This window comes from Trachurus trachurus, assembly GCF_905171665.1.
Source record: "Trachurus trachurus genome assembly, chromosome: 20".
Lineage (NCBI taxonomy): Eukaryota > Metazoa > Chordata > Actinopteri > Carangiformes > Carangidae > Trachurus > Trachurus trachurus.
Genome location: NC_139911.1, coordinates 199563 through 224552, shown reverse-complemented (window position 1 = coordinate 224552; position 24990 = coordinate 199563). Strand labels below are relative to the sequence as shown.

Here is a 24990-nt window from a genome sequence, read left to right as displayed (position 1 = left end):
CGCTATGAGATAATAACACAACGTTACCACACAGAGTTGTTTTAGAGGGAAATACAGAGACTGTTGATGAAAAACTGTCCCTGAAGGCAACGTGCATCAGTGGTTTTGCATGAATTTCCCTCTAAAACAACTCTGTGGTAACGTTGTGTTATTATCTCATAGCGTGGTGAATGTGCAGCTCACAACTTGTCCACCAGAGCGTTGTGGAGTTGTTGGATTGTGTATTTGATGAGTTTGATGAGGGAAACCAAGAAATCCCATAATGAGCCTCCGTAGCGTAGCTCTGAGCAGCTCACGGCTCTGCTCCGCCGTTCTAAAAACAGCTTGCACCGACAATTAAAGGTAACGAACCTACTGCTATGACTATAGGGATTATGGCAATGGGCCAGTTTGATAAGATGTTGAACTATCCCTTTAATACATACACATACAAACAAAACATCCACGACGAACACCTAACAGACACTACAGCTCCTACACTGAATCACTACACAACATTTACTGTGTTTCCTGTCACACGCTAAGACGCCAAGACCCAATTTACAGATTTATACTAAAGGTCAAAATAACGATCCAAATAATAATCTCTTAGTTTCATTTTAAAGCTAACCATGTTTCTTTGTTCAGGGTTCCTACACATTTGAAATTTCCAGATTCCATACTTTTTCCAGACCCTAATTTCCAGACTTCTCAGTTAAAAAAAATCAAATTATTTGTGATATTTGAGGAAATAGATGTGTATAATATAAAAAAAAAGCATGCAATTAATCATTTGTTTTCATTATTCTGAATGTGTCTGCCATTATGTAACCAAGTCATTTCCTGGAGATTGTAGCTAGGTATAATAGCTCATACAAAATAATGAACCCAAATAACTTCAGATAAGACCAAACCCAGAGAAGTATTAAGATAAATATATTTCCATACAATAGTTTCTATTTTCCAGACCTGGAAATGTATAAAATCAAATTCCAAACTTTTTCATACTTTCCATACATGCGTAGGAACCCTGTTTGTTGTAGCCTATAACATCATTCAGAAGGGCATCCCACTCCCTCATAGCGCTATATAAGACTGATTCCTGGGTAAAATAAAATAACCTCCAGCAGCGGGTCGAGTTTATTTTATTTTGATTATTTGGTCATCACACAGACACACACACAGATACACACACATGGACACACACTCTGACTGAATGAAGACTCGTGTTGAAAACTCGTTACTCTTCACTTTATTAATTCAGCGTTAATATAAAACCACAGTTCAGCTCCGTCGCAGCTACAGTGTGTTAGAGTGTGTGTGTGTGTCTGTGTGTGTGTGTGTGTGTGTGTGTGTGTGTGTAGGGGGGGTTTATGGCAGAAAGGGGCGGGGTCTGATGGAAGCTGTCATTACACTTTAGACCAGAACATCATCATCATCATCATCATCATCATCAAAAATATATTAAAGTTAACGGAGATTCATTCATGGAAACTTTAACGATCAGAGTCAAGAAACAATTAATCAATAATAATAATTATTAATAACTTTGATGTTTCATTCAACAAGACGCCCCGACGACTGGTGACATCATCGACAACAACCAATCAGGTCTCTGTGTCGCTGAGCTCATCGTTTATTGATTTAGTGTTTGATTATCAGTTGATCAGTTGATCAGTGACTGTAGTTCACCTGTCTTCACCTGTCCACCTGATCGATCTACAGCTTCCTGTTGGTTTGTGTGTTTGTCCTGTCGCCACGGCAACACGGAGCAACTGTAGCTTATCTTACTATTGATCAATTATCATCTGAGGATCATGTGATAGTAATAGTAATCATAGATATTTACACGTAGGCTTCTCAGCGTACGTCAACACGGCGGCCATCTTGGTGAGGGGTTTCTGACCATAGACATATAAACGTCTGACCAGCAGTCAGACCAGTCAGACCCTGTACAACACAATGGGTGTGTGTCTGAGTATGTAAGTGTATGTTTGTATCATAACTATCTGTTTATACATTTATAATAAACCAAACAGCTTGAAAATGGGTTGAATATCCGGTGAGTTGTGGTGATGTTAATGGTTGATAGACCTCTAATACAGGAAGTAGACACGGCTTCCCCCTGACCAAGATGGCCGCCGCGTTGACGTATCTTCCCAATGGACAGCAGCATCAGAGGAGGCTTCTATAGACCAGAGCGGCATTTTTATGCAAATGAGAATGACTGATGCATCCTGGGTAATTTAGGGGCAGCGCCCGGCATTTTTACATTGCACTCAGTGGCTTTTTGTGTTTTGATGGAGCGTAGACTAACTAACAATCAGTTTGAATGTTTTATTTTGTGTTTCTTTTGTAGCACTATGTCTCATAATTATTCTGACACCCTCTTTGAAACCCACCGTTCACGCTATCTTGAAAAATGACAATGAATGAATCTAGCGGTATGCTCCTTTAGCCTCCCACAGTGATCAATGACTCCACACAGTGGCCAGAAATGTCTGACCCAGACATCTACACGTATGTGGTGGAATCACCGGGAGGTTTTGGCTCAGTGTTGTCTGTAAACAGCCTGTTAATAGACAACTTGTTGTTAGTAGTTAGTTAGTTTGTCAAGCCAGTTAGGCTGAACTTTTCAATGGAGGGATGCCGGGCGCTGCCCCTAAATTACCCAGGATGCATCAGTCATTCTCATTTGCATAAAAATGCCGCTCTGGTCTATGGTTGATAGACCTCTAATACAGGAAGTAGACACGGCTTCCTCCTGACCAAGATGGCCGCCGCGTTGACGCATCGTTCCAATGGACAGCAGCGTCAGAGTCTTCTACGTGTTTATATCCGTAGATATCTACACATAGAAGACTCTGATGCTGCTGTCCATTGGAACGATGCGTCAACGCGGCGGCCATCTTGAGAAGGAGGAAGTGTATATATGTATCTATGCGTTTTTGTTTTACCTCGTACTGCCGTTTGTGACATTCATGACGTCATCTGCGTTTTTACCATAGATAATATATATATACAAGGAACTCCTTCTCAAGATGGCCGCTGCGTTGACGCAGCGTCAGAGGCGGCAGCTACGTGTTTATATCTATGAATAGTAATGAGATGATGTCATCGATGTGTCCTGATTGGCTGACAGATGTTTGACGAGTAGAGCAGGAGCTATGATGTCACACACTCAGACAACAAACTGGGTGACATCACCGTGACATCACCGTGACATCATGTCGGCCACATAGATTCCAGATGTTGTGATTCAATCATTAGCTCATTTACATAAAAAACAGTGACACACAATTAATTAAAAATATTATTTCTAGGGTCGAACTTCCGTCTCGAGTGCAAAACAATTAATGGACTGGGTTCTTCAGAGCAATGCATTCTGGGATCTTCAGAGCAGTGCATTCTGGGATCTTCAGAGCAGTGCATTCTGGGAGGACGGCCGGCGGCTCAGGAGCCGAACTCCACCGTCTCCTCGGTGATCGGCTTGAACTCGTAGTTTCCTCTGCCGTCCATGTGCAGGTAGAACTGATGCAGAGAGACACACAATGTTAGAGAGGACACACACACACACACACACACACACAGACACACACACAGACACACACACAGACACACACACAGACACACACACAGACACACACACACACACACACACACACACACACACACACACACACACACACACACACACACACACACACACACACACACACACACACACACACACACACACACACACACACACACACACACACACAGACACACAGAGACACACACACACACACGCTGTGTCCTAACCCCCTCCTCTCTATCTAGTGACCAGTTGTTGTAGTGGTGTCTGAATGTCTAGTGATCATTAATGTTCACTATATAGTGACTGAATCTATCCCATAATTCACCGCGAAATGTAGTGAACATCCGATGGTCACTAACCGGAGCAAGATATCCCATCATGCATTGCGGTCACGGATCGCTGTTACCACAGCGGCCCAGAGCGACCGGTGTAGCTACCAAATAAATGAAGTAGTGACCGGTGTAGCTACCAAATAAATGCAGTAGTGACCGGTGTAGCTACCAAATAAATGAAGTAGTGACCGGTGTAGCTACCAAATAAATGAAGTAGTGACCGGTGTAGCTACCAAATAAATGAAGTAGTGACCGGTGTAGCTACCAAATAAATGCAGTAGCGACCGGTGTAGCTACCAAATAAATGAAGTAGTGACCGGTGTAGCTACCAAATAAATGAAGTAGTGACCGGTGTAACTACCAAATAAATGAAGTAGTGACCGGTGTAGCTACCAAATAAATGAAGTAGTGACCGGTGTAGCTACCAAATAAATGCAAGTAGTGACCGGTGTAGCTACCAAATAAATGCAGTAGTGACCGGTGTAGCTACCAAATAAATGCAGTAGTGACCGGTGTAGCTACCAAATAAATGCAGTAGTGACCGGTGTAGCTACCAAATAAATGCAGTAGTGACCGGTGTAGCTACCAAATAAATGCAGTAGTGACCGGTGTAGCTACCAAATAAATGAAGTAGTGACCGGTGTAGCTACCAAATAAATGCAGTAGTGCAGCAGCCTCAATAAATATGTCCAGCTGCCAGAGTTGTCCGGTCGCGGCTTCCACAGACTCCCACAACAAACGTCAAAGCAAATTTCCTAACAAGCGTTATAAACTGACCACAGACTCTAATTTCTGTTAGCCCGTCTATGAGGTTTTACATTAACGTTAGCATTAAGCTAGTGGACTTTATGCTTAGTTGTGACACTGGGCTGTGTGTGTTTTGAACGTTGTTTCGAACTATGTGGGTTTGATTGAACATCTTTGATACTTAAATATATATATTACAACTTAATATATTGCTTTACTTCTCTTTTTATGTTGGTACCTATACACCCGTAGGTCTATGCTACACCGGCCGTTACCATGGTTGTATCCATGGTAACTACACCAGCCATAGTGTCTGAAAGTGTTTTTTATTGGACCAGTGAGTCACTATATTGAATTCACTATATAGTGAGTAGGGAGGAGGTTTAGGACACAGTCACAGACACACACACACAGACACACACTCCTCTCACCTCATGGTGCTTCCACAGCGACTTTCTGTGCGACACTGTGAACAAGGAGATGCCCACCTGTCAACAGAAAACCAGTTAGTACACACTGTTGTGTAGTTGTAGTTGTGCGTCTGACCGTTCTACAGTGGCTGTAGATGTAGTTGTGTAGTAGTTGTGTAGTTGTAGTTGTGTGACTAACCGTTCTACAGTGGCTGTAGATGTAATCCTCCACGTCCACGCTCACTGCACTGGTGCACTCGTCCAATATGGCAAACTGAGGTTTGTGGTAGAACAGCCGGGCCATCTACACACAGACACACACACACACACACAGACACACACACACACAGACACACACAGACACACACACACAGACACACACACCATGTATGTATTGCGAGTCCAAAGCAGCTGATACGACGTTCCCTTCCGGGACAAACAAAGTTTATTTGATTTGATTTGATTTGACCATCTTCATCATCACTACTCGATAACTACCCGGTCGTGTGTGTTGTGTGTGTGTGTGTGTGTGTGTTGTGTGTGTGTGTTGTGTGTGTGTGTGTGTTGTGTGTGTGTCTGTGTGTGTGTCTTACAGCCATCCTCTGCTTCTCTCCTCCACTCAGCACGTCCATCCAGTCCTGCACCGTGTCCCAGCTTCCCTCTCGGTCCAGGATGTGGCCCAGCTGCACGTTGTCCAGGTACTGCTTCAACACCTGCACACACACACACACACACATTACAGACACACAACACACACACACACAGAGCACTGGAGCTGAGGTGTGTGTCTGTGTGTGTGTGTACCTGGTCGGAGATGCCCTTCCTCCTCTGCTCCTCACAGGTGTCGGGGTAAATCACCTGGTCCCTCAGGGAGCCCAGGGTCATGTAGGGTCTCTGCAGAGGTCAGAGGTCAGAGGTCAAGGCAGTTGTATTAGTATAGCCCGTTTCTACCACCAGTTTGTCTCAAAGGGCTTTACATCCCATAATAACAACATCCTCTGCCCTTAGACAGGGGGATGGCAGACTGGTTCATAGGAAGGGAGGGCAGTTGTCACTAACCATGTTACTGCTAACAAACCACCACATAAGGGGGCGTGGCCTACAGAGCGTTTGGGGGCGTGGCCTACAGAGCGTTTACCTGTGGGACGTAGAAGAGCTTCCCTCTCTCAGGCTTGGTCAGGGTTCCTCCAAACAGAGGCCACAGCTGCACACACACACACACACACACACACAGGACTCATGTTAACACACACACCAACATGTTCATCTACAGGTGTGTGGTGTGTCCAGGTGAGCTGGTTCTCACCTCTCCCAGGACTCTGAACAGGGAACTCTTCCCACAGCCGTTTGGACCACAGACCAGGACGTTGGTGCCGGACCGAACCTGCACACACACACACACACACACACACAAGGTGAAGGAGACACATGAACACACACACCTGGCTACACAACCTCAGGCCTCGTCCACCCGGAAACGAAGCTTCACCCAAAACAAACTTTTTCTTGTTCGTTTTGAAAAAGTTTCCTGTAAACAGCGTTTATAGAAATATCTGTGTCCACTCTGATCCACTGAAAACGACTCTAAAAGCTGCAGTACGTCCACCAGGCCTGAGTGTGGCGCTGTAACGCTGCAGTACATCCACCAGGCCTGTGGTTGTCCAATAAATAAGCAACATATTAGTTGCTGTGTTTTTATTGAGTGTATGTAAAGTGATGAGCCCTGTCAAAGACAAATTTCTGCTACCCTTTGGGGCAGACAATAAATTATCTATCTATCTATCTATCTATCTATCTATCTATCTATCTATCTATCTATCTATCTATCTATCTATCTATCTATCTATCTATCTATCTATCTATCTATCTATCTATCTATCTATCTATCTATCTATCTAGTCAGAACAGAAGTTTGACTCTGTGTGAATATTTTTAAAAGCAGTTACTGTGATATGTAGCCAGAAAATAATGAACACTTTTCACATAAACTCCACTGTGTCCAAAATACGTTTGTTAACAAAATAAACCAACATGAGAATAATCTAGCATTAAATATAACTATTACACAGAAATTTAGGATTTTCGACAACACGTAGTGTTTTTAGTCCTAACTAAGAGCCAATCAGCTCATGATCCGGCGCGTTTCCCATCATGCCCTGGGGCTGCAGTCGGTGGAGAGCAACTGGCTCTAAAAGCTGCGGCGCCTTGATCTCTGAGGTCGTCGTTGCCGTCGCGTATCGGCAGCAACGCCCCTGTATCCATGGTGACGGGCTCTAAGTGAACTGGTCTCTACGTAGAACTGAGCCTGCTGCTGATGAAGAGGAAGATGAAGATGAAGATGAAGAGGAAGATGGAGCTCTACCTCGAAGCTGAGGTCTCTGATGAGGACGTCCCCGTTGGGCGTGGCCAGAGGGGTGTGGTCGAACCTGAGCAGCAACAACAACAACAACAACGAGGTCAGAGGTCAGAGAGATGATTGACAGCTGCAGCGGCCAATCAGAGCGGAGACTGACAGCTGCAGCGGCCAATCAGAGCGGAGACTGACAGCTGCAGCGGCCAATCAGAGCGGAGACTCACTTGATGACGTTGTCTCTGTTGATGACGTGACCCGAGCCAGGAACCAGCTTCTCCGCCGAGTCCGACTCTATACACACACACACACACACACACACACACACACACACACACACACACACACACACACACACACACACACACACACACACACACACACACAGACACAGACACACACACACACACACACACACACACACACACACACACAGCGTCACATGTCAGAGCTTATAGCAACATATTTTGGTTCCACTTGTGTTGTGCAGCTTTTGTTGTTGCAGCTGCTTTGCTTTGGCCTCAGTAGCTGCAGCTTCCTGTTGTCAGTGAGAGTTGAACATCTCTGCTCTACGAAGGCAACGTGCATCAGTATCTGTAAAAATACCAAACTGAGAAAAACTGCTGTTTGTGTTTTTCATCGTCAGGTTGAAGCATCAAATGATGAATAACAACCAACCAAGTCTAGAACTGATTAGATAAAGGTGGACTGAATTAAATGTGTTTTGTAGTTTTTCTTTCTGACCAGTTTTGACCGTTTTATGGCAGATACTGATAAACTTTGCCTTGGTTTTACTCCAGTGGAATCATAGATTAATTATGGGATGTAGGGAGTACAGTAACTCTTTGCAGATACTGCACGTTGCCTTGGTTTCACAGAGCTTTTTTTTGGATGGACAGCAAAATAAAAAGTCCAATAACTCTTTTTAGACATTTTAGCAGAACTGATATCAGATTCTACCAGATTGAAGAGAAGATGCCTTTACACTTTGGATTGGTCAAGAGAAAGATTTCTCTCTGAGCTCACAGACGTCAGCAGCTCTGACTGTGTAGTCTAGTGAGGAGAATCCTACCAGCGTGTTCTGATGTAGAACTGTACGTACCCTTGTCCTGCTGCGACACCATGGTGCGCTCGTACTTCCCAGCATTCAGCTCTTTCAGGACTTTCATGAGCTCAGTGATCCGAGCCGTGAACCTGAGACGACACGCGACAGGTCAGAGGTCAAAGGTCAAATCACGTCAGATCAAAAAACAAAACAAAACAAAAACAGGATATACAGGAAGTAAGATAACCTAGGACTTTAGGTGGAGAAGGGGGAGGAGTTAATGAGCTGATGCTTCTTCCTGTTCCTTTTCACACATACAAGGTTTTTATCCACTAGTGCTTCAAGGGGGGCGGGACTAGATAAGCTTTAGCTTCTCCCACTTTCCCTGTCGGACATGTGGATTGTATTATTTGAACTAAGATGAAGTGTGATGATGATGATTTAAATTGACATGCCCGAAATAAACAAATTGATTGATTGAAGTGTAATATGTTATTCACATGTTTGAAATAAAGTATTCATTCATTCATTCATTCATTCAGTTCTGGGGTCAGATGACATCATCGTCGTCATGGTGACGGTGAACTCACCCTGACAGACGAGTCATCTCCCGTCCAGCCAGGACGATGCGGCCCAGAGCCTGAGACATCCGGAGCAGCATCCGTCCACTCTGGTAGTAGTCCTGAGGAGCAGCGCTCACTTTAATACACTTACTATAATAATAATAATACTCTGGTAGTAGTCCTGTAGAGCAGCGTCACTTTAATACACTTACTAGACTAATACTTGTACTTTTACTCTAGGAAGGCTGAAAAGTACTGGTTACTTTCAGGTCTTTGTCTAAAATCCTATTGGACAGCAGCTGTGTTTGTCAGAGAAGGAAACCCTAACCCCTAAAAGCAGCACATCAGTGCAGCTGCTTTCAAAGAGTTCATTCTCACTAACAGTTAAAAGCTCCTTACATTCATTTACAAACTATTAGAGTCATTCACTGATGTGGAGAATAAGACATTTACTCTGACTCTCACTTTGACTTAAAGGGACAACCAGGAGTTTTGGAAAGCAAAGTGTTTTCATACTACATTTACCATGAGCCTCCGCGCGCACCGTGAAATTCTTGGACCGGCGCAAGACGGATGCGCATCGCGTCGCTAGAAACGCATCAAACACGTTAACGCATATACGACGACATCGCCCCGTGGTGTCCAACAACTTCTGCTGCTGCTTTTAAAACTACACTGATGGTAGTTTCTTGTTTTTTATAACAGCTGCCAGTTGTCAAGTTGTTTTCCTCTAGAACTAATAAATGTTACTATAAAACTCCTCATGCTCCTGGTTTATATCTCACTTTACTGACAGAACACGGTCTTTAGTTTTACATTCAGTTAGTGTGATACACCCCTACTCACAGGTGAACCTCAGGTGTGTGTGTAGGTGTGTGTGTGTGTGTGTGTGTGTGTGTGTGTGTACCTCCAGCAGCTCAGAGTGTGTGTGAGTGTGTGTGTGTGTGTGTGTGTACCTCCAGCAGCTCAGAGTGTGTGTGTGTGTGTGTGTGTACCTCCAGCAGCTCAGAGTGTGTGTGTGTGTGTGTGTGTGTGTGTGTGTGTGTGTGTGTGTGTGTGTGTGTGTGTGTGTGTGTGTGTGTGTACCTCCAGCAGCTCAGAGTGTGTGCTGTGCAGGTGTCGGGGGTGGTTCACGTTGAGGAACGGCCGGCTGACGACCAGGTAGCCGACCACGGTGGCCAAGTCTGAGAGAGAGGACACACAACAAGGTTAACACAAGGTCAACACAACCTCAACACAACTCTGTCTGTGTTAGATAGATAGATCTTTATTCATCCTGAAGAAAAGTTTTCGGCCAGGCCGCTCCAGAGGAAAGTTAGGGAAAATAAATAGAATACAAAGAGGAAAATATATGATCAAATATATCCTGCAATGTCCAGACAACGAATATACACGACAAAGGAGCAACCGAGAGATACAGTAAAATACAGTGCAACATTCATTTAAAGTGATGTTGTGTGTCTGTTTGTGTGTTTGACTGATGAACGTCCACTCACACTTGGCGATGATGCTGTCGACGAAGCCCATGGAGAAACGGAAGTAGATGAAGTTGTGTAGATGATCCACCTGCAGCACAACGACACACAACGACACACAACGACGCACAACGACACACAACCACACACACTTCAGTCTGAGCATCACACACTGGAAAACTCTGCTCCTTTCACAATAAAAGTCGACACTTCTGCTCCTTTCACAATAAAAGTCTGACTCTTCTGCTCCTTTCACAATAAAAGTCGACACTTCTGCTCCTTTCACAATAAAAGTCTGACTCTTCTGCTCCTTTCACAATAAAAGTCGACACTTCTGCTCCTTTCACAATAAAAGTCTGACTCTTCTGCTCCTTTCACAATAAAAGTCTGACTCTTCTGCTCCTTTCACAATAAAAGTCGACACTTCTGCTCCTTTCACAATAAAAGTCTGACCAGCGTCTCACCAGCTTCTTGAAGGTGGAGTGAATCGTCTGTTTCTCCCTCGTGTTCCCGTTGTAGAAGGCGATCTCTTCACTGAGGAGGAGGAGGGGGGGGGGGGGGGGGTCAGTCATGTGACCGTGAACACACAGTGTGACCTGCTACAGGTGTGTTACCGTGGTTACGTGTGTTACCTGTTGGTGATGAGGCGGGAGTTGACGTAGCGGTACTCGCCCTCGTAGCGCTGCTCCGTCACCGTCATCTTCCCGATCGGCCGCCGCAGTCGGGTCAGGAACAGACCTGAGATCAGCAGGTAGGCCATCATGACGGCCGGGCCCTGAGGGGGGGAGGGGGGGTGACATCACTTCCTGTTTCACACACACACAACAATGATGGTGATGATGATGGTGGTGGTGGTTCTTACCTGAGCTCCGATGGCGCTGGCCAGCTTGAAGATGTAGAGACCGATGTCCAACAGCGGCTGAGGACAGAGACACAAACGTTAGGACAGTTTACACATGGACGCCTCGCGGCTCAACGCCTCGCGGCTCAACGCCACCACATAGGAGGAAGAGTCGGTACCTTGCTGAGGTTGGAGTAGAGGTCGACCACGCTGTTACAGAACTTCTCCACGTCCTGCGTCAGCAGCTGGTCGGCGTTGGCGATCCGGTTGTCAAGGTTACCCATCTTGTAGTAGGTGAAACCCCTAAAGAACCAGAACCAGAACCATCAGAGACCAGGACCTGGTCCTCCATCTCTCTGCACCAACCGCCGCCTGCATCGCCCCCTACCCCCCCTTCCCCTGCTGTTAGACCGGCCTGTCCTCCCTTCCCATGAACCAGTCTGCCATCCAGTCCTCCCATTAAGCTGGTCTGCCCTCTCTTCCTATGAACCAGTCTGCCATCCAGTCCTCCCATTAAGCTGGTCTGTCCTCTCTTCCTATGAACCAGTCTGCCATCCAGTCCTCCCATTAAGCTGGTCTGTCCTCCCTTCCCATGGACCAGTCTGCCATCCAGTCCTCCCATTAAGCTGGTCTGTCCTCTCTATGAACCAGTCTGCCATCCAGTCCTCCCATTAAGCTGGTCTGTCCTCTCTATGAACCAGTCTGCCATCCAGTCCTCCCATTAAGCTGGTCTGTCCTCCCTTCCCATGAACCAGTCTGCCATCCAGTCCTCCCATTAAGCTGGTCTGTCCTCCCTTCCCATGAACCAGTCTGCCATCCAGTCCTCCCATTAAGCTGGTCTGTCCTCCCTTCCCATGAACCAGTCTGCCATCCAGTCCTCCCATTAAGCTGGTCTGTCCTCTCTTCCCATGAACCAGTCTGCCATCCAGTCCTCCCATTAAGCTGGTCTGTCCTCCCTTCCCATGAACCAGTCTGCCATCCAGTCCTCCCATTAAGCTGGTCTGTCCTCCCTTCCCATGAACCAGTCTGCCATCCAGTCCTCCCATTAAGCTGGTCTGTCCTCTCTTCCCATGAACCAGTCTGCCATCCAGTCCTCCCAGTGTGTGTGTGTGTGTGTGTGTGTGTGTGTGTGTGTGTGTGTGTGTGTGTGTGTGTGTGTGTGTGTGTGTGTGTGTGTGTGTGTTACTTACTGCAGGTACTGGTCGTACAAACTCTTTGTGAGTCGCTCACGAAACCTCAACTTCAGCTCGTTCAGACCCAGTTTCAGGAAGTTGTTCACCAAGGCGATCTGCAGCAGCCAGTCAACAACAACACTCCGTCAGTCAACAACAACAACAACAGTCAACAACAACAGTGAGTTAGTCAGTCAACAACAACAACAGCAGCACCATGATGATATTAGTTCGTGCACATGCAGAGCTTCAGAGCTTCAGGGCGGATTCACACCAGGACGTTCGATGCTTCAGCTGCTTTGGTGCAGATTGATTTATTTTTACTTGGTGACGTTTTTATTCACGTTGCTTTGTTTTGTAGTTTTTTCTTTTTCTTTCTTTTTTACAAGGGACCAACATTGTAAACAACAGCACGTGTGTCCCACAGTCGCTCTGTCATTGGATAAAACTTTTCAGCAGGATTTTGCATAAAGAGCAACAATGGAGGTCCTGCATGTGTTTCTGGCTGCTCTTTTAATCTGGTATTTCCAGTCGCACCTGTCGCTCATGTTAATGAGATTAAACTGGTGTTTGTCCAGGTGAGATTATACAGGTGAGACTGTGGTGAGACTGTCCAGATGAGACTGTCCAGCTGAGACTGTCCAGGTGAGACATCGTCAAGGACCAATCAGCGGCTACGGAGCAGAACAGCTCTTCATTACCTCATCACCACCAAGGAAAACGTCTGTTTCTAGTGACCTGAACGGCCTGGTGGGAAAATGCCCTGAGTGAGAATCAAAGGAATTAAAGAAACTTGAAGCTTCAGGCTGAAGACGATCTGAGTGTCACATTATCAATCAGCACTAATCAATAATAATAATAATAATAATGATTAATTGATCCTGTTGATTAGTTTGACCCTCAGACGACCTTCAGCCTTCAGTCGTGTGAATGTTTCACTGCATGAGATGATTCAGAGTTAATTAGAAGATGTAATAAAGCAGTCAGGTCTCCTCTGTACTCTGCAGTAACTACTAATATAACAATAATAATAATAACGACATCAATAATTAAGATAGATCGGACTTAACAAAGAGTCGATGAGGGAATCAGACTTACAAGTGGCATGAATCTGATAAAGCTGAACAAGTAGATCTTGAAATCTTTTGTGGAGCGACCGATAATTGCACTGAAACCACAACATGCACAGAGGTGAGCCAACAACACAGCAGGTTGGGGGGGGGGGGGGCAGGGGGGGGGCAGAGGGACTTCAGCAACTACAGGATACAAGCAACAACCCCCCCCCCCCCCCCCCCCCAACACACACAGCTTCACAGCTCCAGCCCTGACGACCCACAGTGACCTCACGGGACAAACTGGTCAAACAGACAGCAGCTTCAGTCAGAGGAAGGGTTAATAATAAGAAGAATAATAAACTAATAATAGTAATAAATAACAGTTATGATTCATCAATAAGTTAATCAACTTTCTGTCTCATGTTACAACAGATTATAATCTAATAAACTGAACTATCGACCCTGTCTGACTGTGTGTACCTTTGTGTAACATATATTGTTGCACTGTGCCTTTATGCATAACTCTTCTTTATGGGTGGTTTACTCTTCACCTACTGCTCTGTCCTTGGGTGTGTGTGTGTGTGTATGTGTGTAGTATCTAACCTTGGGTGTGTGTAGTTAGATATTCTACCAAGGTCAGACAGTCCCAGTTAATGAGCCACTGACCTTTAACCCCACCCGGTTGCCCCACCCGGTTGCCCCACACACCTGAGCATCGTCATCGTCCCTTTAACCTCCACTCTGAGCTGTTGTAACTCTGGTCCAGTTGGACTTGTCATTATTTCACTATTAATACTTGAAGTGAACACAGACCCTGATCAATCATTAACTCCATTAACCTCTGGTCACCGTGGCGACAGATAACAGCTGTTCAACAGACAGAGGTTGGTTGTTTGATTCTTGTTATAGAGGCCGAAGCGGAAGCAGGAAGTAACGTCGCCATGGGACCTCAACTCTAAAAAAGTCTCCATACAAATGAACGGGACTCCAAGATTTATTTTGTGATCAGATTGAATTGTGCCATGAGAAAACTCTCTGTCCTCTCCCTTTAAAACATCACGTTTCATGAAGAGAAACCAGCTGTTTGTTGTAAAACGGCAACAGAAGAATGTATTTAGTGTGAAGACGCTCTAGGACTACAGGTCTGTGGTGTGTCCCAAATCGCGCAAATTTGTGCACGGCACAAGGCAGTGCACTGCTTTACAGTGTGCGATTTGAGACACAGCACTGGTGTCACCAACTGACACGGGAAAGGAAGGACGCCATGTGGTCGCCATGGTGATGTCACTACGCGACCTGTAGTCGTTCTGGTTACGGACTCTTCAGAGTTTTATTCTACAATAGTTTTACAACAAACTGCTGATTTCTCTTCATGAAACGTGATGTTTTAAAGGTAGAGGACAGAGTTTTTTCTCATGGCGCAATTCAATCAGATCACGAAATAAAACTTTCACTCCTGTTCATTTGTATGGAGACTTTTTCCGAGTTGAGGTCCCATGGGGCCGTTACTTCCTGCTTCCGCTTCGGCCTCTATAAAGCCACAGATCAGAATGAAGCAGCGCAGATGGAGAAGCCACAACAGACCGGACCGGACTGGACTGGGCCAGTCCAGAGCAGAACACACTCACACAGCCAGATGTTAAACACAGTTAAAGGTTGATGGTGTATTCAGCCGGTTGGGGGGTTTGGGGGGTTTGGGGGGTATAGGGGGTATAGGGGGTATGGGGGGGTTGGGGGGTTCAGGGGACAGTTACCCCGGGGATGACTGATATGTAGGAGTAAAAGTGCTTCTTGAACAGAGTCATGTCTCTGCTGATTATACCGCTGTGGAGGACCAGAACACAGCGTCAGTCACACAGCAATGCATCATGGGACAGTTATTACATCACATCAACAGGGCTCCTACACACACTCATTCCAGACCATAATTTACTGACTTCTCCTTTAAAGAAAATCAAATCATTTGTGACATTTGAGTAACTAGATGTGTTTCATGTAAATAAATTATGTAATTAAAGCAGATATCAGTGGAATGTTTTTGTTAATATAAGTCCTAAATAGTCCTATTTTCCGTCAGCAATCACTTACATGAAGTATTTCAGCCTAAACACGAGTCTCTCCGTCACTCTGCTCTGCTGTAACCCGAGGAGAAAATTTTCCTTGTGGGATACAAGTGTTATCCAATGAGGAGAGAGAACGGCATGAAGGGCTGTGTGTGCAGCCAAGGGATGCGCGTGAATGTGGTGACGTAGCACGAGGACCAATTGATGCCTGACAAGGGCGGGGGCTGCTAACTCATGGTGCGTTCAAAGAAACTCGTACTTTGTGTTTTTCCTTCCTGTGAAGTCATACCAGTTCGATCTGCTACGAGTTCACGGGTCGGAAGTTACGAGTGGCCGTTATAGGGAACTTTCACAGACAACAGGATGGTAAAAACACGAGCTACGGGTTACCTGGAACGCTACCAAGTCGTAGTTGTGACTTGAAGCTGTAACTTACGGTTTCAAAAGCCTGCCTTGAACGCAGCATTAGCCGAAACGGCCGTGAAGCTGATATCTGCTTTAATGGTTTGTTCCATCCTTGTGTAGGAACCCTGTGTTAAAGGGATAGTATCATTTTTTTAAAGTGGGGTTGTATGATCTCCAAATAGCCCCTAAGTACTTTAATTGCAGTAGAAGACTCTCTGCACTCCTCCCGTTAGCAACGCCAGCCCATAATAGCCCTGCCCAGAGATTTACAACATACAGTGTTGTGAACAGACCCAAAGAAACGGCCTATTTTCATGGCCTAAAAGAGGTTTTACCTGAAAAAAACAACATACCAACTGCTGATCGGCGGGCGCTAACCCTGGGCGGAGGGATACGTTAACCCTGGGCGGAGGGATACGTGAGGTGGTTCGGTCCAAATAAAAACTGTGTTTTTCCTGGAAAAAATTATATTATAGCGAACAATGGAACTGTGTATTTTTTTTTCAGGTAAAACCTCTTTTAGGCCGTGAAAATAGGCCGTTTCTTTGGGTCTGTTCACAACACTGTATGTTGTAAATCTCTGGGCAGGGCTATTATGGGCTGGCGTTGCTAACGGGAGGAGTGCAGAGAGTCTTCTACTGCAATTAAAGTACTTAGGGGCTATTTGGAGATCATACAACCCCACTTTAAAAAAATGATACTATCCCTTTAAGAACATGATACGTGGTCATCGCCGCCATCTTGGCTCCGCCCTCGACTCAGTTCATCCAAACACGGTCAAAGAGGCGGGGCCAGTGGAGGAAGCCCCGCCCCCTCAGCGCTCCACACCTGTAAAGGGGCGGGGCCAGTGGAGGAAGCCCCGCCCCCTCTGCGCTCCACACCTGTAAAGGGGTGGGGCCAGTGGAGGAAGCCCCGCCCCCTCAGCGCTCCACACCTGTAAAGGGGCGTGGCCAGCGAAGGAAGCCCCGCCCACTCAGCTCAAAGGGGCGGGGCCAGTGGGGGAAGCCCCGCCCCCTCTGCGCAGGTCAAAGGGGCGGGGGCCAGAGGAGGAAGCCCCGCCCCCTCAGCACCTGTACTGGTGGATGAAGAGTCAACAGGTGAGTTGTGTCAACAGGAAGTGACCAGTAAACAACACTCACCTTTCTATCATGGTTCCGTTCTGGATCATCCACACGTCACAGTACGTCCTGGCCACCAGCATGGCTGCTATCAGCAGCAGGTAGCCCGTCTGTAACCAGGACAACCAGAGGGGGGAGGAGTCAGATCAGAGGGGAGGGGTCAGTTCAGGGGGGAGGGGTCAGTTCAGAGGGGGGAGGAGTCAGTTCAGAGGGGGGAGGAGTCAGTTCAGAGGGGAGGGGTCAGTTCAGGGGGGAGGGGTCAGTTCAGAGGGGGGAGGAGTCAGTTCAGAGGGGGGAGGAGTCAGTTCAGAGGGGAGGGGTCAGTTCAGGGGGGAGGGGTCAGTTCAGAGGGGGGAGGAGTCAGTTCAGAGGGGGGAGGAGTCAGTTCAGGGGGGAGGAGTCAGCTCAGAGGGGAGGAGTCAGATCAGAGGGGAGGAGTCAGATCAGAGGGGAGGAGTCAGTTCAGAGGGGGGAGGAGTCAGATCAGAGGGGGGAGGAGTCAGCTCAGAGGGGAGGAGTCAGTTCAGAGGGGGGAGGAGTCAGCTCAGAGGGGAGGAGTCAGATCAGAGGGGAGGAGTCAGCTCAGAGGGGGGAGGAGTCAGATCAGAGGGGGGAGGAGTCAGATCAGAGGGGGGAGGAGTCAGCTCAGAGGGGAGGAGTCAGTTCAGAGGGGGGAGGAGTCAGCTCAGAGGGGAGGAGTCAGATCAGAGGGGAGGAGTCAGATCAGAGGGGGGAGGAGTCAGCTCAGAGGGGAGGAGTCAGATCAGAGGGGAGGAGTCAGCTCAGAGTTAAGCTTCAGCTCCAGTAGAAGCTTCAGCTTAAAGACCCACTCCCATGAAAATCGTGTTTTTTGAGCTTTTCACATGTTCCTGTGGCATTCTTCTTGTGTTAGAGCTCATAGTAGCAGAACAGGAAGTGCAAAACTGCATTTCTGAGTTTTTCTGCCTTCAAACTGCTGTGAACCAACGGCAGACTCAAACTGGCCGTTTCAGGGAGACTGGAGTTGACATGTCACAGCTCCAGGGGAGGGCACTAGTGCTACAAGCTCCCGCCCCGCTCTGCATCTGGCTCAGGTATAGCTCACCTGGTAGAGCAGCTTGGCAGCTCGGTGTAGCTGTTAAGGTATAACAGGTATAGCTCACCTGGTAGAGCAGCTTGCACCGTGAGCAAGGACTATGTTCCAGTCTGGGATCGAATCCCAGTGTGGAGTTTTACTCTAAACGCGCTGAATCTGTAATTGTACAATGTCCAGCTGTCAGCAACCGGGGGGTGGGGTGGGGTGGGAGGAGGTGGCTGGGCGGGTGCAGAGCAGCGCAGTCTCCGCCCACCCTCCAGAGGTGCATGACTAATGAGCTGGTTTTAAAATGACCAAAACGGGTCGAGGGAGGGAGGGGGACTTTAAGTTGAAGCTTCTATTAAACTGAAGCTTCTACATCAGACCGGTCCGGTCCTCTCAGACCGGTCCGGTCCTCTCAGACCGGTCCGGTCCTCTCCGGGTCTCACCTCCTTGCAGAAGAGTCGAGGGACCATGATCCGTACGATCCGGAGGATTCTGAGGAAGAAGACTTTGTCCACGGCTGCTCGGTCTTTTCTGCCTCCATCTTTCTGCAACAACAACAACAACAACAACAACAACACGTCAGTGATTCTACTGGAACTGAAACTGAAGCTTCTGTTAAACTGAAACTCAGAGCCAAGGTGACCTACCTCAGTGTTCAGCACCAGGTCTGAACCTCCTTTCCTGCTGCAGAGAGACACACATCAGAAACTCAGTGTTACAACACACACACACTAATAACCAACACTTGTCAGTGTGAAACCTGTGTAAATATCATTTTACTGAATAACTTGTTCTATGACATGTTACTATATATATATAATATTATGAGGCCAGTATATCGATGACAAATGGTTGAAACGTCGATGATTTTAAATATTTGGGCTCAGACATCGACAGTAGTTTTACCTTCCAAACTAATACAGATCATGTTTTTATAAAACGTTCACAACGCCTCCACCTGCTACACAAGCTGAACAGTTCTGGAGTGAGTCAGAGTATTTTAGAAACGGTGTACTAGAGCCTGGTGGAAAGTATCTTATCAGTTAATATGATCATGTGGTACAGAAACCTGAATATTAAAGGAGAAACAAACTGCAGAGAATAGTGAACATGACCTCTAAGATATGAGGGAAGCCACAGAAACATCTGAGCTCTCTATGATGAATTCATTAGAAGTAAAGCTGAGAAGATAATTAATGACTCCTCTCGTCCCATGTACAGAGAGTTGGAGCTGTTGCCTTCAGGGAAGCGGTTTAGACGACCGATGACAAGGAAGAACCTGTACAGAAGCCGTCAGTGCAATAAATAAGATCAGAACGCGGTAGCTAGGTAGCGAGGTAGCGAGGGGTTTTCCCCTCGCTACCGTTGCGCGATTTGGGACACACCACAGATCTGTAGTCCTAGAGCGTCTTCACACTAAACACATTCTTCTGTTGCCGTTTTACAACAAACTGGTTTTCCGTACTGTGCTGTGCTTTATGAAATTATGAAATGCTGTACTTGAATGTGTGATGTGTGAAGTACAGTTACTGCCATAGGCTATTTTTATATATTTTTTTATATATTTTCTATCCTTGAAATGTTTTTTGTTGTGTTACTATGTGTTCTGATGTTGTGAGACGTCTGTGGTGGTGAAACCAAAGAGGAATGTCCGTTAGAGCCAGAGATGTTCAGTCTACCAGGAGAGATGCAGGTCAGATCAAAGATCCATGTTACTGATCCAGAACCAGCCACGATGACTGAAGCTGCAGCTCTACAACACTTAGAACAGGTGGAGCTGTATTATTATTATTATTAGTATGTGGATGGTGGAGGAATGTGGGTTATTATGGGTTATTATAAGACTGTTGTGTTTCTCTGTGACTGATTCTGTATTGATGGGATTCCCTTTGGTACAAATATCCATGTGATTTACCGTTATGATATTTATATTGCATTCTCTCTATTTCTATTTTAATTCACAGGGTCCTAGGCTACATGTCAGGGAATGTTTCGTTTGGTGGAAAAATGAAAATATCTAAATAAAAAGTAAAAAAAAAAAAAAAACGTGTTATAACAACATATGATATAATAACATGTGTTAATAATAACAACATGTGTTCTAATAATAACGTGTTATAATAGCAACATGTGTCAACCGGCTGATAAGAGTCATAATGTTGTAATCACAGACTCCACGGATCGATAAGACGGTCACAGGTTCACCTGTTCACCCAGAGACCACGGACTGGTTGACCCGGACTGGTTAACCCGGACTAGTTAACACGGACTAGTTGACCCGGACTGGTTAACCCGGACTAGTTGATCCGGACTAGTTGATCCGGACTAGTTTCAGTCTAGAACACTTTTCCCCGGAGCCACTGAGACACCGAGACACGACCAGAGCTCCAGACCTTCGGGGCTCCAGAGCTCCAGAGCACCGGTGCTTCGGCCTCTCGGTGTCCGCCTCAGGGCGCCTCTCAGGCGGCCGCAGCAGCTCCTGTCACCGCTCTCACCTGGAGGAGCTGCTGTCGTCACAGCTCCACCTGAGCCGCTGCAGGGTTTCTACCATACACTGTAAAAAGAAAAAGCGTTCTACCCCCTCTTACCCCCCCTCTAACCCCCCTCTACCCCCCAGCCACTCACCGCTGCTGCCCCCCCCGCCGCCGCTGCCTCAGCAGGCCGAGCACCAGCAGAACTCCGCCGGCGATGGACGCGTTCTTGGCCGTCACATATTTACTGAAGGCCGCCATGTTTCTGACACCACGACCGGTCTGTTCCTGCTCCAGCTGCTGCTGCTGCTGCTGCACTGAGGCATGCTGGGACTTCCGGTTCCTCCTCCTCCTCCTCCTCCTCCTCCTCCTGCAGCGTAGAGGAGCTCAGCGGGTCACAGCGCCTCCTGCAGCGCCTCCTGCTGGACGGAGCGGAGCGGAGGAGGAGGAGCAGTCAGGTAAATGAAGCAGTGAATTATTCCATTCACCAGATAGTCCAGTCATTTTATGAACAAAGGTTGAACAAACTGCAACAGAATCAAACTCAACTGGTTTTGTGTCCTCAACATGTCCTGAGTGAGGGAGAAAAGCCCAGAAGAATCCCATTAGGGGAAAGTTTAGAAAAAGACCCAAATAGCCCATAATACGCCTATTCATTAGTTTTCTCATGTGAATAGGGTAACATTTTTAACCTTTGATTAGTTGATTACTTGCATTAAGACAAACAAAAAATTTATTACAAGTTTTTTGAAATTCTTTGTTAACATGAGCAAATTTGCATAAAAAAGCGAGTCAACTCATTCCAGTTTTCATGCTGGTTCCACCACAGCACCTTTATATATAGGCTACATGTGCCGTCAAAACGGTGGAATTTATGCAAATTTATGCAAATTTGCTCATGTTGACAAAGAATTTCAAAAAAGTTTAAATTGTAAGTTATCAACTCAGTAATTTTCATGGAGATATCTAAAGGTTAAAAAATTTTACCCGTCACGTAAGAAAAATAATTAATAGCCTAGATGTATGAATGGGATATATTTGGGTCTTTTTCTATAAAATGACTGGACTATATGGTGAATGGAATAATTAATGAAATGATAAATATCATGCTTTACAAAGACACAGAGAACTGGAATGTGAAACATGTCAGGAAAGATTAATAATATTAATATTATTCATTCTTCAGCTGCAGTGAAGGGACATATAATGTAGGAACATTGATTACTGTCTAACTCCTTCTTCTTATCAGTCATAAATAACCAGAAACAGAATAGAAATGTTTTTATTGACGGGAGCAGTAGAAGGAACTTGACGTGGTGTCAGGTATGTAACGCCTCATTATGTAATAATGACGCATTATGTAATAATGTAATAAATCTTCACGTCATTATGTAATAACGCCGCATTTTGTAATAATCTGCCGCATTTTGTAATAAAAATCTTGAACGCAATATGTAATAAACTTCGCCGCATTTTGTAATAAGTTGTTACATTTTGCATCACTTATTACATATTGCGGGTGTTACACTTTTTTATGAAAAAAATGTAATAATTTGGTGCATTATGTAATAAACCACCAAAATGGATGTCTTAATTAGAAAAAAACATTAACAATAATACACGCTGCTCCTCCTCCCCGCTGAGCAGAGCGGTCGGGGTCCGCCCGCTATTCAGACATCCCGCTATTCCGACATGTCACTATTTAGACATCCCGCTATTACGACATCCCTCTATCTAGACATGCCGGTAGTCCGACACTTTTTGATACCGCTATTCCGACACGTCTTTTTTTTTTTTTTTTTTTTTACATCTGCGATACCCAGGCGCGTCTCTCTCTCTCTTTTCTTTTCAGCATGTCTATCACCGGTTTGATGAGGGAGTGATGTTCTTAATCTCAACAACTAAACTATCAAGTCGCAAACAAAACTGACACATATGATAAACAAACAGAACTATGCTGCAGTTTATTTGTCAAGTTAACCTGTCACCTTCAGCACCACGGACAGCGCCGCGGATGAGCCGCGGAGCTGCAGCTGTGAGCGTCTGGGCTCTGGGCTTATGGCCTGGGGCCTCATTTATCAAAACTGTAAGTTAGCAGTGTAAAACTGCTGCTACTAAATGTTTTGCTTAGGCCTACGGCGAAAAGACACCCAACATATTTACACCTTTTTCAGATCTATCAAACTGTGCGTGCACAACTCTGCACCTCAACTTTGATAACTGGATCCAAGAATGGTGCGCAGTTGCGCACGTGAACACACCTCCGTCCCCGGAATGCCTACACAACCATATATGGTCAGCACGTGCATATTAATTAGCCATGTGCGCTCTGTGGAGCGACAACAAAGTGACAACGAAGACAACGGGCGGAGGGAGGGGGAAAGAAAGCGAGATACATGGCATCGGGCAATAAATCAGGCAAAAACCTCCCAAATCTCAACAAAAGGGAGCAGAAAAAAGAATATTCTTATGTAATCTGCCCCTTTATTCCAGACAATCTTTTTTTTCTTCTTTTACCTATGTTAAAACAATGTAAAGCAGCAGGATAAACTCAGGTGACTGAATAATAACAGTCTCAGTAGCTGCAGATCAGTGTGCGCTGCCGCCGGTGTGTTTTTAAACTTGGAGGGTTTGTTTTTTCTTCTCTAATAGGCCTATGTATTTGTGTATGAGAAACAGTGTCTCAGATGAAAAAATAAAAATAAATCAGAAGGACACGTCTGACTATAACGTAATCAATCAATGTCGGAAAAGCAGAATGTTTGAAAAATAGTAAAGTGCCGCTACTCCGACAATGAAAAAAAAAATGTCGGAATAGTGGGACGCTTAAAAAATAATGTTAATGCCGCTATTCCGACAATTAGAAGTCAATGTCGAAATAGCGGCATGTCTGAATAGCAGCATGTAACCAGAGCGGTCTCCTCCGACAGCGGGTCCCACGCGGATGGTAACTGCTCCGCGTCTCTCCCTCCCCCCTTGTCCACCGACAATAATACGCCCGGGTCATGTTCGTCTGTGGAGGGATGACATGGACCACGGTCCGACTGGAGCTCCAGGCCGGGTCCAGCTCTGCTCCAGCAGCGGCAGGGGCGGCTGGGATCGCCGCCCCCGGAGCCGCAGCTGGGGCGAGCTGGGGGGGGTCGAGCTGTGGGATTTCATCGGGCTGATGATGCTGGAAGTGATTTTGCCTCTGATTTTCACCAGATTTAACATTTTATCAAAATTTGCCCAGCTGATCCAGGCTGTGCCAGGCTCGTGCTCTGCAGCGATTTGTTTATTCATCTTAACAGAGCGCGAGCGAGATTTAACACACACATTCACACAGGCGACACACACATACGGGCTACACATGATACACATACCCACACACACACACATCTGAGGGGCCGAGGCGCCTGCCGAGCGGCACGGAGAAAAGCGCATCTGGTGGCGTGCCCCTCAGGGAGCACCCAGAGCGGAGCGGTGGGATAGATAGATAGATAGATAGTTAGATTTGACCGTCCTACTGGTTTTAGAAATTAATTCATATTTATGATTCATGCATGCTGGTATGCTTAAAGTCAGTGTTATTCTGATGGTCCTAATGTCTTTTTTTTCTAATTAAGACATCCATTTTGGTGGTTTATTACATAATGCACCAAATTATTACATTTTTTTCATAAAAAAGTGTAACACCCGCAATATGTAATAAGTGATGCAAAATGTAACAACTTATTACAAAATGCGGCAAAGTTTATTACATATTGCGTTCAAGATTTTTATTACAAAATGCGGCAGATTATTACAAAATGCGGCGTTATTACATAATGACGTGAAGATTTATTACATTATTACATAATGCGTCATTATTACATAATGAGGCGTTACAAGGTACAAACACAAAAAGTACAAAAAATAGTTAAGAAAACAAAGGCAATGAAATAAAGATACGAAGAAAAAAATATTCTAGTGCAAAAAATACGTAGATATATATGTACAGGGGCAGAGGATGTTGTTATTATGGGATGTAAAGTAGGGATGTCCCGATCCGATGGTAAATCGGGGTCGATCATGGTTTCAGACGTGGAGCTACTGTGCTAATATCATGACATGTCTTACAATACTGCAGTAAATGTCATAGGCTTGTTATTGAAGTAGAGTATTACTGTGAGACTGTTACATCCCAGAGCACAAAGAACAGAAACATAGTGGGATGATACCGTTGATCTACATTAAAAACTTTACTGCATTGCCAAAGTATCAAAATCAAATGACTGGGACTCGGTGATCTGGACCTCCCTCATGTAAAACCCTTTGAGATGAACTGTGGTAACAACAACGGGCT

The 24990-nt window shown here is 45.7% G+C and overlaps 1 protein-coding gene across 3 annotated transcripts; it reads right to left on the bottom strand.

Moving 5' to 3' along the window:
* Positions 1-1213: 1213 nt before the first annotated feature.
* On the bottom strand, positions 1214-20997 carry abcd3a (ATP-binding cassette, sub-family D (ALD), member 3a). Of its 3 annotated transcripts, none has more exons than XM_083995839.1 (23): positions 20821-20997; positions 18843-18879; positions 18639-18740; positions 17157-17245; positions 15304-15373; positions 12513-12610; positions 11502-11625; positions 11344-11400; positions 11114-11256; positions 10946-11015; positions 10503-10572; positions 10093-10190; positions 9034-9125; positions 8501-8592; positions 7626-7692; positions 7411-7474; positions 6355-6432; positions 6187-6252; positions 5853-5942; positions 5642-5761; positions 5248-5352; positions 5070-5126; positions 1214-3510 (listed from the first exon to the last, which is right to left on the bottom strand). In XM_083995839.1, the coding sequence occupies exons 1-23, from the start codon at positions 20925-20927 to the stop codon at positions 3433-3435; spliced, it is 1974 nt and encodes a 657-aa protein (XP_083851965.1). In that variant the 5' UTR covers positions 20928-20997; the 3' UTR covers positions 1214-3432. The 3 variants fall into 3 exon arrangements, with proteins under 3 accessions (XP_083851965.1, XP_083851964.1, XP_083851966.1); XM_083995838.1 differs by lacking the exon at positions 15304-15373 and adding an exon at positions 13593-13662; XM_083995840.1 differs by lacking the exon at positions 15304-15373 and adding an exon at positions 13593-13662 and having other exon boundaries at positions 18843-18876; positions 20821-20990.
* Positions 20998-24990: the final 3993 nt, after the last annotated feature.